General features: G+C 39.9%; 1 protein-coding gene across 1 annotated transcript in view; it reads left to right on the top strand.

Moving 5' to 3' along the window:
* Nucleotides 1-13,924, top strand: part of LOC134349902 (nuclear factor NF-kappa-B p105 subunit-like) — a 55,858-nt gene that overhangs the window by 25,871 nt on the left and 16,063 nt on the right. The window contains exons 6-8 of the mRNA XM_063054864.1: nucleotides 488-636; nucleotides 6,609-6,763; nucleotides 11,859-12,017. Coding sequence (XP_062910934.1) covers nucleotides 488-636; nucleotides 6,609-6,763; nucleotides 11,859-12,017 — 463 coding nt within the window. The remainder of the gene's footprint in view (nucleotides 1-487; nucleotides 637-6,608; nucleotides 6,764-11,858; nucleotides 12,018-13,924) is intronic.

The following is a 13,924-nucleotide window of genomic DNA, read 5'->3' as shown; positions in this document are numbered from 1 at the left end:
GTCAATTATTTCCAAATGTCTCTGATGATCAGTTTTGTTTAGAGACAGCTAAAAATGGCTTTCACAGCATGGAGGCAAACAAATGCCATTGGGCAAACCAATAACTGTGGCTCAGCTCTCATCATCTGAGGCCTAGTTATTAGATTGGATTAGATTCAACTTTATTATCGTTGTGCTGAGTACAGATACAAAGCCAATGAAATGCAGTTAGCATCTAACCAGAAATGCAAAGAATAGTGTTATTTATGAAATAACAGCGAATATCATGTGTGAGCATTCCATTTCATGAGACAGGCCAGGCGATGAGGCCTCACGATGCTGAGATCCTCAATAACACAAAATGTTGGTGCAGTTTTGGGATGTGTAGTGAAATGAATTCTATGTTTTTTGCTGCTTTTTAAAAGAGTATCAAATTCCCTCTTCTTTCTTTTATGTTTCCTTGGACTATGGCACTAAATGATCAAAAATCACAACCTTTTCCTTTCAGGTCCATAACTATACAGGCCCTGTCAAAGTCGTGGTGCAATTGGTTACCATTGACGAACCTCCACTTCTGCACGTGCACAGCCTGGTAGGAAGACAATGTAAAAATGGAATCTGTGTGGTTGAGATAGATTCTGAGGACATGACTGCAAGGTAGGAAAATAGAACAAGAAATATAAGAAGGTTATTGTTGATACTGTTTATTTAAACTAAGAATCTGAAACTTACATAAATTTTAACCAATCACCGTGGCATCAGAAATACACGTTGTAACAAATGTTTAAAGGGTAGCATTCAAATTTTAAAAGCTATGGGAAACTTCCATGCCAGGGCTGTAAGCTGTTGCTGCTAATTATTACAAGGAAGCAAGTTTAATCTAACCAATCCTGAGGAAGCCACCTGAGTTTGGGTGTATAACACATTTGATTGTCTGTATTGGCATCAACAGTACATAACAGGAGGCCAAGCCTGTCCAATCAAATTGCCACCCTACATGCTAATGTCAAATGTGAGGCTGAAATAGAAAGACAAGGGAGAGCTCAGTTTTCCATCTCCACCATTCAAAAAACTAACAGTTAGACCAGTCTTTACAAACTGCTTCCCCAGAAAGCATGTGATTTAAAGGCCAACCCTCTTTGTCCTCTCTGACCTCAAATACAACCTCTCGTGTGTTTCACTCTTTCCTCATGGAGATCAGGGTGACAGTCACTCTCAGCTTTCTAGAATTAGGATCATTCCAGGCTGCCCATTTCGATCTCTGCAACACCTCAAAGTTTGTTTCTCCCTTTTGTATTTGGGAAGTCATCCAAGGAGAGGGAGCTTCACACAGAGGAGCAAGCAGAATAAAAAGGGGAATTGCAAGTTTTCCCGAAGTGCAGACATTAAGAAACTCGACTCAAGAACATACTTCCTTGTCAACCGCCTGTCAGGAATACCTAGCTGGAGCCCTGGAGGGTTTCTGTAGCCTCAAGTGCGTAAAGCACATGCCATCTAGGGCACTGTTCTACAAACGTATCTTTACCTCCCACCCTCCACTTTCCACAAGGTTTGCTCCCGCCATGTTTCCTTGGTCCATTTATCCCTCCCCACTAATTTCCCTCCCGACCTTTACCTGCAAGCAGCCAAAGTGCTACACCTGCCCATTCGCCTCTTCCCTCACCTCCATTCAGGGCCCCAATTAGTCCTTCCAGGTGAGGCAACACTTCACCTGTGAATCTGCTGCGGCCATCTATTGTGTCAGTTGCTCCTGAGATGGTCTCACTACATTGGTGAGACCCAACGTAAATTGGGGGATTACTTTGTTGAGCACCTCGGCTCCATCCGCCATAAGTGCAACTTCCCAGTGGTGAAACATTTTAATTCCAATTCCCATTCCTGTTCCAACATGTTGGTCCATGGCCTCCTCTTGCAGTAAGAGGAAGCCACCCTCAGAGTGGAGGAGCATCACCTTGTATTCCATCTGGATGGACTCCAACCCGATGGCATGAATATCGATTTCTCCTTCTCGTAAAAAAGAATTCTCTCCCCTCCCCTCTTCTTCCATTTTACACTCTGGCATCTTAACTCTTGTCACCTGCCTATCGTCTCCCCCAGGTTCCCTCCTCCTTCCCTTTTTCCTGTAGGCCATTCTCCTCTCCTATCAGATTCCTTCCTCCCCAGCCCTTCATTTTTCCCACCCACCTGGCTTCACCCATCACCTTCCAGCTATCCTCCTCCTCCTCCTCCTCCGCCACCTTTTTTACTCTGGTGTCTTCCCCCTTTCTTTCCGATCCTGAAGAAGGGTCTCACCCTGCAACGGTAACTGTTTATTTCCCTAGATGCTGCCCAACCTGCTGAGTTCCTCCAACATTTTGTGTGTGTTGGTTTGGATTTCCAGCATCTGCGGAGTTTCTCATGTTTATGACTTACTGTTCTTCTTTACCTGACCAAGTCCCTGTCATCTGTAGGAGCACTCTCCCATTTCCCTCCCATCTCTGTAACACACATTCACTCAATTGTAACACTGTCTCATACTTCGAAAGAATGTTTCTTGTATTGTAGTATATCTCTATAAAAGCTGGCTGCAGTGATAGCATCTGCCAGCCTACATGTAGAGAACTGTGAGAACTTGTATCACATCAACGGGGTATATCACGCTGAAACCAGCATTGTCTGTATCAGCCTGACTACCACGATCCATGACTTCCTTTTTCTTTGGGTAACTTTCGTGACTATCATTAGGATGACCCCAAATTTACTTTAAAGTCAACTAAATGGCGTGATGCAAATTCCTGGCCAGGACTTGCCGTCTGGTATAAACAAGAGCTTTACTGAAGTACAAAATCAGCTCATGTGCTAAAGAATGTGGGTTAGACAATAATGCTAGGCTCTGGCAGATACTGACCTCTCTGAAAGATGCATGGAAGTAATGGGTAATGTATAAATAGAAATAAGTACCGTTGTAATTTCTATCCCCATCAATGCTCAGAGGTACCATAAAATGACTCCAAAATTCCATGGTGTCTTGAAGCAATAAATTCACAGACTGTTAAGATTAGTGAATGCCTTCTGGAAGCCCAATTAGATATCATATTTTCTCACCTACCTAATCAGCAACCCACTCAAAAATAATATCAGATTAATCATATACCACCAATCCTTGACAAAATCACATTGATTCTGATTAAATTATATTTTTTCCGGATAATCAATCTCTTTTTCTCTAGTGATGGGTTCTAATTCCTCAAGCATATCTGGTCCAAAATCAGTAGGTCGGCAGTACTAGTGGAGCGAGTTAACCGTTCAAGTTGATCTTCTTTCATCAGATGAAGCATCACTGATCTGAATTTTCAGTTCTATTTCTCTCTTTACAGTGCTGCCTGATCTGCTGATTAATTCAAGTATCTTTATTTGTTTTAATTTCCTAAATCTGCTTTGTTTTTGCTTTGTGATTATTGACAAAAGCTCTCCCTTCTCCTTCTTGAATGGCTGCTTTCGGGATTTCTCCAGAGTATGACAATTTAGACTATAGCAACTCCATCCCTGATTGGCTGAAAGAATCTTTATAAACCAATTTACTGACCTATCACGTTCCACCTTTTTCTTCTTTGCTTGATGAAATACTTCCTAATTATATCATGATGACGTGGCCGGTCACTTCGTGTAGTCACACTTTTCCAAGAGTCACTTGTACTTGCTCATTTATCTGCCAACTGAGCGATCCTACTTCAGAGACAAAGGATTATGAGTTCTATCTCTGCTCCAAGACTTAAAAAACTCCTTTACACTGGTTCTTCAAGAAAAGGTTTACTGTCAGAAGTGCGATGTTTCAGTTTTTAAGTTGGAAGTGTTTGCAGGTGCATCTTATGATGTTGTTGGCTGCATGCAACAGCTCCAGTTTTAAGATGGAGCTTTCCTCTGTTGGTGTTTTGGTACATGTAAACAATATGCTCTGGCCTGAAGATAGCCACTATCACAAATCTCTAGTTTCTCAACTATTACATATAGTGGTTTCACCCAGGTGAATTGTGCCAACTGTTTTCTTTGTTGCAGTTTTCCTCTAATACCCTGGAATGAGCTTGTGGCAAATATACTGAAGTATTAACTTTGATGTCATCCAAAAGTTAGTTGTAGCAATAGCCTTGAGGAACATGAAGCAGCATGTTTTGAGACATTCTATAGACACTACTCTATACTACCCACTACTACGGCGCCCATCATTGAGGTCCCCCACCACCCAGGACATACCCTCTTCTCATTGTTACCATCAAGACGGAGGTACAGAAGCCTGAAGGCACACACTCAATGATTCAGGAACAGCTTCTTCCCCTCTGCCATCTGATTTCTAATTGGACATTGAACCCAAGAATACTACCTCACTACTTTTTAAATTTCTGTTTTTGCAATACTTAAAACTATTTTATACACTTTTATATATTCTTTTTATTCTAGAGTTATCATGTAGTAGGTACAGAGGAGATGCCAGGGGTAAGTTTTTTATGCAGTGAGTGGTGATTGCATGGAATGGGCTGCCGGTGGCGGAAAAGATAGGGTCTTTTAAGAGGCTCCTGGAGCTTAAAAAAAATAGAGGGCTATGGGTAAGCCTAGGTAGTTCTAAGGTAAGGGCATGTTTGGCACAGCTTTGTGGGCCAAAGGGCCTGTATTGCGCTGTAGGTTTTCTATGTTTCTATGTTCTATGTATTGCATTGTACTACTGCAATGAAGTTAACAAATTTCATGACATATGCCGGTGATAATAAACCTGATTCTGATTCTTTGGATGGATTTAGGAAGCTCATTGTTGACAAGCAGAGTTGCTCAGTTTTAATACCTTCAAGAAAATTCCTTAATTGTTTTTCTTGCTAAACTCAGCTTCTGCTGGTGTCAATTGCTGAAGCTGCAATTCCTCCTTCTAGTGGTTTTCCTCATATAAAATAAAACAGTAATGAGTTATCAGCAATAAGGTAGAACTCAACAGAGACTCAGTAGTCGAGCCTGAGCCCTAAAATCAGTAGGATGTCAGCTCATCTCCTTGTCCATACCTCAAGATTTAGACTGATTTTCAATGATGTTAATGAGGGAGCACTGTACTGTTAGAGGTGCAGCCTTCAGATGAAAACTATCTCTGTTTTTGCAGGTGTTCATGAATATTCCTAACCCCCTGTTGCATTTACAAATCATTTTTCCCGAATGGCTAAATGTAAAAAGTTTCAATCACTGTAAACCATTCTGGGACATCCTGAGGCTGAGGGAGAGAATGAGTCTATGTGAATTTTATCTCTCTTGTACTGAGAATAATAGGACAAGAAACATTGGAAGCTGAAAAATACCCTGCAGCAAGAATGATTTTATGACCCATTTAATAGTTGCTGAGAGCAGCTTTATATACAAAGCTCATACAGCTTTTTCAACGAATTTTGTAGCAAAGTTTCCCTTGACTTTGAAATTGAACTGGAAAGATACCATCAGAATTTGGTTGTTAAAAATGCCAGAACAGTTTGTAGTGTTGTAATGTAATCCATGGAAACACAATACACTATTCATTCTCCCACTGGGTCTATTGTCAGGAGCAGACAGAGTTAAATCTATTCTTGTTTAATGACCTTTATGTTCATCAGGGCTAAATGTCCATGCTAGCTGATGAATTTTTACAGTTTCTCTCTATCACTATCAAAACTCAAAGTTCAAAGTAAATTTATTATCAAAGTACACATATGACATAAATGAATCAAAAAGACTGTCAGCATTGTCTATGTCACCATATACATATACACTGATTTAGGAAGCTCATTGTTGAGCAGTAGAGTTGCCTTCGAGAGAATCCCTTAATTGTTTCTTTTTAAGCTCAGCTTCTGTTGCTGAAGCTGTGTTGTATATGTTGTTGTCACCATATACAATCCTGGGATGTCTGATGGACATACTCAATAAATCCATGATAGAATAATAACCATAATAGATTCAATGAAGGACTGCATCAACTTGGGAACTCAACCAGTGTGCAAAAGACAACAAACTGTGAAAATGCAGAAAGAAAGAAAGAGAGAAAGAAAGATAGATAGAAAGAAAGAAGCAATAAATATTGAGAACATGAGATGAACAGTCCTTGAAATCCATGGGTTGTGGGAACATTGGAAGTTGAGTGAAGTTATCCCCTTTGGTTCAAAACACTGATGGTTGAGGAGTACAATACTAATAACTGCAGAATAAAACTTCCCCTGCCATGGCTCAGTGATGAAATTCAACTTCATTTTTGTGGTAGTCAGAAACTAAAACTCCAATATATCAGTGAGGTCTGTTCTTCTTATGTAGATTTGCAGTTTTATCAACTTGCTGTTTATTATGCATAGATTTTGTTGAGAAATTATATTCACAAGGAATTAGGTTAAGACTACTTAGATTCATCAAATAGATCTTGTACTGAATGAGAAACCTTTGATCCAGATATTCTGAACATAATTGGACTAAGCGTGTTGGAGAATAAATGGAAGTGTATGCTTTTTGCACTACTCCAGTAAATAATTGCACATGAAGAATAGAGCTATTGTAAATATCCTTTTACTGACTAAAAGTAAGATGTATGAAAATATTAAGTACTGATTTTTTAAACACTTATACGAAGATAGTTGACTAATCTATCATTTGATTAGCTTTCCCAACCTTGGAGTTCTTCATGTTCCAAAGAAGGACGTGGCAGCAATTATAGAAGAACAGCTGATTAAGTCATGGATGTCAGACATCAATGATGGAAATACATCATCTTCTGATGAAGACGGAGTGGAATGGCAAGAGAGACATCTACAAAGTGAGTTAATACTGGAATGTTGCATTCTTCATCTGGCATTCAAATGTAAAATTGAATCTAATACTCTTTCTGCAGTTTACTCATTTACCGGATTGTGGGTGTCACTATCATAACAACACCATTGCCCTTTCTAACTGTTCTTGAGAAGGTGCTGCTGAAGCATTTCCTTGAACTGCCGCAGAATAAATGGTGAAGAAACTCCATCAATCTGTGGAGTAGGGAGTTATGGAACTATTATTTGCTAGAATATGATTTAAGCTGCTAACAGAAGATTTGAGCTTCTCATTTCAGCCCAGTTCTAGTATGCTTCAGAGTTTTATTATGTCATCTACTCTTACTTCTTCTTTGGCTGTCACGCAGGATTCATTATTGTATACTTCTTCTAAAGTTTGACCTGAGGTTTCTGTGATGATGGAGGGAGCTGATGTAAGAACCACAGTCTCTTACACAGAGGTTGTTAATGGGTTGAGAGGGTCCATATTTCAAAAGGGGATTTGTTATGTTCACACTTTATGCTGGACTTCTGACTAGCCCTGCATATTGCTTTGACGTTCACAATGCCAGTTAGAATTTTTCTTTTCCATTTTACATGATGATAGACCATGGATTCCCAGGTTCTGGTGCAGATGTTGCATTTTCAAGTTCCATAAGACCATAAGACAGAGGAGCAGAACTAGGCCATCTGGTCCATCCAGTCTGCTCCACCATTCTATCATGGCTGATCCTGTTTTTTTTTCTCCTCCTTAATTCCAGTTCCCAGCCTTCTCCCCATAACCTTTGATGCCATGTCCAATCAAGAACCTATCAATCTCTGCCTTAAATACACTCAACGACCTGGCTTCCACAGCTGAATGTGGCAACAAATTCCACAAATTCACCATTCAAAGAAGCTTTGAGCACATGTTAATCTCCGCCTATGACTGAGTTCTGATTGTCCATCCTTCCTAAAGGTGCTGACAGAGTGTTATTAGGGCTCATTGCTGAGAATGGCAGTTAGAGAGAAAGCAGTTACGTGGTCCATTCATCCTTCCAGTGGATTTGAGGTAGTTTTTGAGACAGCATTAAGCTGGACTGAATTGATACAGTAGCTATGTTTCTATTTACTGGATAAATACAGTAATATCCTGCCAATCCATGTATTTTATGTGGTGAGATATACAGCAAAAGGCCATTTTCATGAAGACAATGTCAGAGTGGTATACCTTCCCTGTGCCTTGAGGTATCTGTGCATAGGAGCACAGGGTTCTTCTGCTGCTTGGTAGACCATGACTTTTGTGCTTGATTTGAGATCTTGTGGTTAAACATCCTTTTCCTCAGTCAACCAGAGGCTGTGCTGATACACTAAAGGCCATCCCTGGTGAATTTCATCATCAATTTCTGCCACTAGCTTTTACGTAATAGTAAATAGTGAAACAAAGCCCCTAAAAAATATGAGGTTTTACTTCCTGGATAGAATCTCCATTCTGTGGAGTCATGTTGGACAGCCCGAACCTGGTTTAAGTGCTGTAAGTAACTAATTTTCACCACAAATTGTTAATTGTCTGACATGGAAAAGACATACAAATCCTTCATGCTTTAAAATCGTAGAGCATAGTACATTGAACATTACAGCATAAGAACAGGCCTTTCAGATTACTTAGTCTTTGCCAATCATGATGTCAAATTAAGCTAATTCTATCTGTTTGCCCATGATTCATATCCTTCCATTCCATGGCATATGCTAGCCTAAGTGCCTCTTAAACGTGATTATTCTGTTTCCACTACCTTCCCTGCCTCTGAGTTCCAGGCACCTACCATTCTCTGAGTAAAATATCTTACCTCATATCTCCTCTAATATTTGACAATTCTTCCTTGGAAAATACTCTGATTATTTTTCGTTGGTCTGGGCATTTCTTAACTGTACCAAAACCTGCCAAATAACAATCAGAGTTTGTGATGGCAAGGGTTCCCAACACAACAATGTTCCCAATATTCAAGTGCCTATTGACACTAGAAAAGATTTCTTATACTGCCACTCTTAAATTAAGTTTTCGTCCTACTGCTGTTGTAAAAATCAATAGGAAACTCAAGTCAAAATATTCCTAAACTTTACAATGTAGTACAAACGTAATTAACATGTTGGCATGTGAGCCATAATTTTATGCTATATTGTCCTGTTGGGGGTGGGGGGGGAGTGTGCCTTATTCAGATTGTCAGAAGTCACTTCCAGTGTGATTGGTTAGCTTAGAAACTGCAGCTGCTTTTCCCGTTGGATAGCTGACTAGTGTCCAGTTTCAAATATCCTGGGTAAATAAAATAGCACATGGAAGGGGCTTGCTCTCTCTTTCTTTGTTTAAGGCAAAGATGCACATAATGATTGGAAAGGTAAAGGTATGCTCTGTGCGTACTTTTAACTAAGTATGTTTGTTGAATGTACGTAGATTGTTGATTATTCAGCTTTATAGTGTCTGTAACTTGGGAAACATGAATGTTTGCTCGAATTTTTACTGTTTGTAAATAAATGATAAATATATCTATTCAAAGTCAGTGCATTTTCTGTCTCACTTCCTGGACCCACGAACCTGATTCAGCAATAAATATATTCACATTAAAGCTAATGGCATTCTCCACTTATGTTTTGTGCATATTTTCAGCGTTTTCAGGCTAAGGTGGATGTGAAAAACTGAAACATAGCATCATATGTCACTCTGACATTTCCTTCATGAAAATGGTCTTTTGCTGTATATTTCACCAGATAAAATACATGGATTGGTAGGATATTACTTATTTATACAGTAAATAGAAACGAAGTTGCCATTTATATCAGCCTGATTACTTCTTTAACAATATGATCAAAATTGATTAATATCAATTAACTAAAATGAACGAATTGGATGACTGCCTTTTTAATGTTCTTACTGGAGATAGTTGAAAAGTATTTTAATAAACATTTCCCATTTCTTTTTCCTTGCTCAATCTTAATCCAGTTGTACTTTTTCTTCTTCTCTTTGATTTGACATTGAATTCATTCAACCTAATTTACACCACTTTCTTGAGCTAATATCTTCACAATGTTTACATTTTATTGGATTGGATGATGATAATGTTACTTTCTTTGTTTCTGTATTGTAATTTTGGCAGTTCCCACTTGCAGCAACTGCAGTGTAACATGAGACCAGTGTCAGGTGTCCTTTGATTCCTCTTGAGCAACTGAGTTGGTAAAGAAAGACACAGTTTCACAAAATGTTAGATTTAGTGACTATATTTAACTTAACCAAAAAAAATTGTTAATTTTTAAAGCTTTTATCTATAATTCTAATTCAACTTCTAACCACAGCTACAAATCTAGTCTCATTCAACTAGAAGAACAAAACTCAAACTTCTTTATTTGATTCTTCATCAATAAATCAAGTTCAATGTTACAATTATCAGCGATGAACAATTAGCAGTGCTGTTTGAATACTGTTAAACATTCAGCCTTAAGCTGCTGGGGAGCCCCAACAATTTGATGAGATATGAAGAGGTATCAAGGTTGTCAGACTCTAATTACGATCCACCCCATGGAGAAGCTCCAAAAATCCCTTGAAACAACCTTACTATTAAGCTAGTAACACGCACAAAATGCTGGAGGAACTCAGCAGACCAGGCAGCATCTATGGAAAAATGTACAGTTGACGTTTCGGGCTGAAACCCTTTGGCAGTCCTTTTTTTCCATCGATGCTGCCCGGCCTGCTGAGTCCAAGAGCATTTTGTGTGGGTTGCTTGGATTTCCAGCTTCTGCAGATTTTCTCCTACAAATAAATATCAATTCCATATAAGACAAGACACTTGATATGCAATTTACTGAAAGCTACAACATGATTTCCTTAAATCATCTCAGACAAGCATACCTGCATAAACAAAGCCTAAATCTAAACTAGAGTCAGCCATTTTGACAAAATATTCAGCCACTTTATAGAAACATGTAAATCACTAATTCTGTTTCATCTTACCACAGCCAGAACCATATGTCAAGGGCATATCTAACAGAAGTTTTTTTTTATTTCTTTTGAATTGACTTTATTTCTTACATCCTTCACATGCATGAGGAGTAAAATCTTTACGTTACATCTCCACCTAAATGTGCAATGTGCAATCATAGTAATTTATAATAATTTATAATAAATAGAACAGTCAGTGTAATATAGAGTACACTCAAATCAGCGCGAGTTCGTCAGTCTGATGGCCTGGTGGAAGAAGCTGTCCCGGAGTCTGTTGGTCCTCGCTTTTATGCTGTGGTACCACTTCCCAGATGGTAGCAGCTGGATTAGATTGTGGTTGGGTTGGTTTGGGTCCCCAGTGATCCTTTGGGCCCTTTTTACACACCTGTCCTTGTAAGTATCCGGAATCATGGGAAGTTCACAACTACAGATGCGCTGGGCTGTCCGCACCACTCTCTGCAGAGTCCTGCAATTAAAGGAGATACAGTTCCCATACCAGGCAGTGATGCAGCCAGTCAGGATGCTCTCAATTTTGCCCCTGTAGAAAGTTCTTAGGATTTGGTGGCCCAAACAAAACTTCCTCAACAATCTGAGGTGAAAGAGGCGCTGTTGTGTCTTTTTCACCACACAGCTGGTGAGGGCAGACTACATGAGGACCTCGGTGATGTGGATGCTGAGGAACTTAAAGCTGCTTACTCTCTCAACCACAAATCCATTGATGTCAATAGGGGTTAGCCCATCGCCATTCCTCCTGTAATCCACAACCAGATCCTTTGTTTTTGCAACATTGAGGGAGAGGTTATTTTCTTAACACCACTGTGTCAGAGAGGTGACTTCTTCCCTGTAGGCCATCTTGTTATTGTTTGAGATAAGGCCAATCAATGTAGTGTCATCGGCAAATTTAATTAGCAGATTAGAGCTGTGGGTGGCGACACAGTCATAGGTATACAGGGGGTAAAGGAGGGGACTCAGTACACAGCCCTGAGGGGCTCCTGTGTTGAGAGTCAGAGGGTTGGAACTGAAGCCTACGTGGCCCAGCAGCAGCAAATCATCATCTTGTATCTTATAGTAACAGCATTTGTTGAAATCTAACAAATTTAGGTCTTAATGCAATGTCAATCCTTCCTCAATGTTAGAAGAAGACAGAGAGAGAATTCATCAAGAAGCCCAGAAGCAAACCAAATACATGGATCTCAGTGTTGTCCGCCTGATGTTTACACCGTACCTGCCAGGAAGTGATGGCAAGTTCACACATAGACTTAGTTCAGTTATATCGGATCCCATTTACGATAGTAGTGAGTACATTTTCATATCGTCATATTTGGGTAAAATGAAGTAATGCTTTTGCACCTTAAACTATTGCTCTTAAATAGAGTTGTTGAATAATGATTTTTATTTCTCAATTAGCTTGTTAATACCTAAGCAGAACAAGATATTAGCTTTCAGAATGTGTGGGCTTTCATATAAGACAGAAACGGCAGAGCTGTTGCTTTATCTCTGGGAGTGCGCTGGAAAGACACTGCCCGTTACCTGCAATAATGCCATGCCTTCGTGGAGAATTACTCTAGTAGGTAAAATCAGAACCAGAATCAGGTTTATTATCACCGGCATGTGTCATGAAATTTGTTAACTTAGCAGCCACAGTTCAATGCAATACATAATATAGAAGAATAAAAAAAGTAAAAATAAATAAATAAATAAATAAATTACAGTATATGTATATTAAGTAGATTAAAAATTGTGTAGAAACAGAAATAATATATATTTAAAAAGTGAGGTAGTGTTCATGGGTTCAATGTCATTTAGGAATCTGATGGCAGAAGGGAAGAAGCTGTTCCTGAATCACTGAGTGTGTGCCTTCAGGCTTCTGTACCTCCTACCTGATGGTAACAGTGAGAAAAGGGCATGCCCTGGGTGCTGGGGGCCCTTAATAATGGAAGCTGCTTTTCTGAGACAGCTCCCTGAAGATGTCCTGGATACTTTGTAGGCTAGTACCCAAGATGGAGCTGACTAAATGTACGACCCTCTGCAGCTTCTTTAGGTCCTGTGCAGTAGCCCCTCCATACCAGACAATAATGCAGCCTGTCAGAATGCTCACCTCAGGTACACCTATGGAAACTTTGAGTGTTTTTGTTGACATTTCAAATCTCTTCAAACTCCTAAGGAAGTATAGCCACTGCCTTGACTTTTTTATAGTTGCATCGAAATTTTGGGACCAGGTTAGGTCCTCAGAGATCTTGACACCCAGGAATTTGAAACTGTTCACTCCTTGATCCCTCTATGAGGATTGGTATGTGTTCCTTCATCTTACCCTTCCTGAAGTCCACAGTCAGCTCTTTCATCCTACTGATGTTGAGTGCCAGGTTGTTGCTGTGACATCTCGCTCCTGTACGCCCTTTTGCCTCCATCCCAGATTCTACCAACAATGGTTGTATCATCAGCAAATTTATAAATGGAATTTGAGCTATGCCTAGCCACACAGCCATTGGTATAAAGAGAGTAGAGCAGTGGGCTAAGCACACACCCCTGAGATGCACCAGAGTTGATCATCAGTGATGAGGAGATGTTATCACCAATCCGCACAGATTATGGTCTTCCAGTTAGGAAGTCAAGAATCCAAATACTGAGGGAGGTACAGAGGCCCAGTTTTGTAACGTTTCAATCAGGATTGTGGCAATTATGGTGTTAAATGCTGAGCTGTTGTCGATGTATAACATCCTGACATAGGTGTTTGAAACATCCAGATGATTTAAGGCTGTGTGAAGAGCCATTGACATTGTGTCTGCTGTTGACCTATTGTGGCAATAGGCAGATTGCAGTCTGTCCAGATCCTTGCTGAGGCAAGAGTTCAGTCTAATCATGACCAACCTCTCAAAGCATTTCATCACTGTAGGATGTGAGTGCTACCAGGCGATAGTCATTAAGGCAGCTAACATTATTCTTCTTAGGCACAGGTATAACTGTTGCTATTTTGAAGCAAGTGGGAACTTCTGCCCTTAGCAGTGAGAGGTTGAAAATGTTCTTGGATACTCCCACCAATTGATTGGCACAAGTTTTCAGAACCTTGCCAGGTACTTCGCTGGGGACATCCACCTTGCGAAGGTTGACCCTTTTTGAAGGCAGCCTAACATCAGCCTCCAAGTCAGAGATCACAGGGTTACCGGGTGCAGCAGGGATCGTCACAGCTGAAGTTGTATTCTCC

This window comes from Mobula hypostoma, chromosome 7 (genome assembly GCF_963921235.1).
Source record: "Mobula hypostoma chromosome 7, sMobHyp1.1, whole genome shotgun sequence".
Lineage (NCBI taxonomy): Eukaryota > Metazoa > Chordata > Chondrichthyes > Myliobatiformes > Myliobatidae > Mobula > Mobula hypostoma.
The sequence above is the reverse complement of the archived record's forward strand: the minus strand, read 5'-3'. Positions and strand labels throughout refer to the sequence as shown.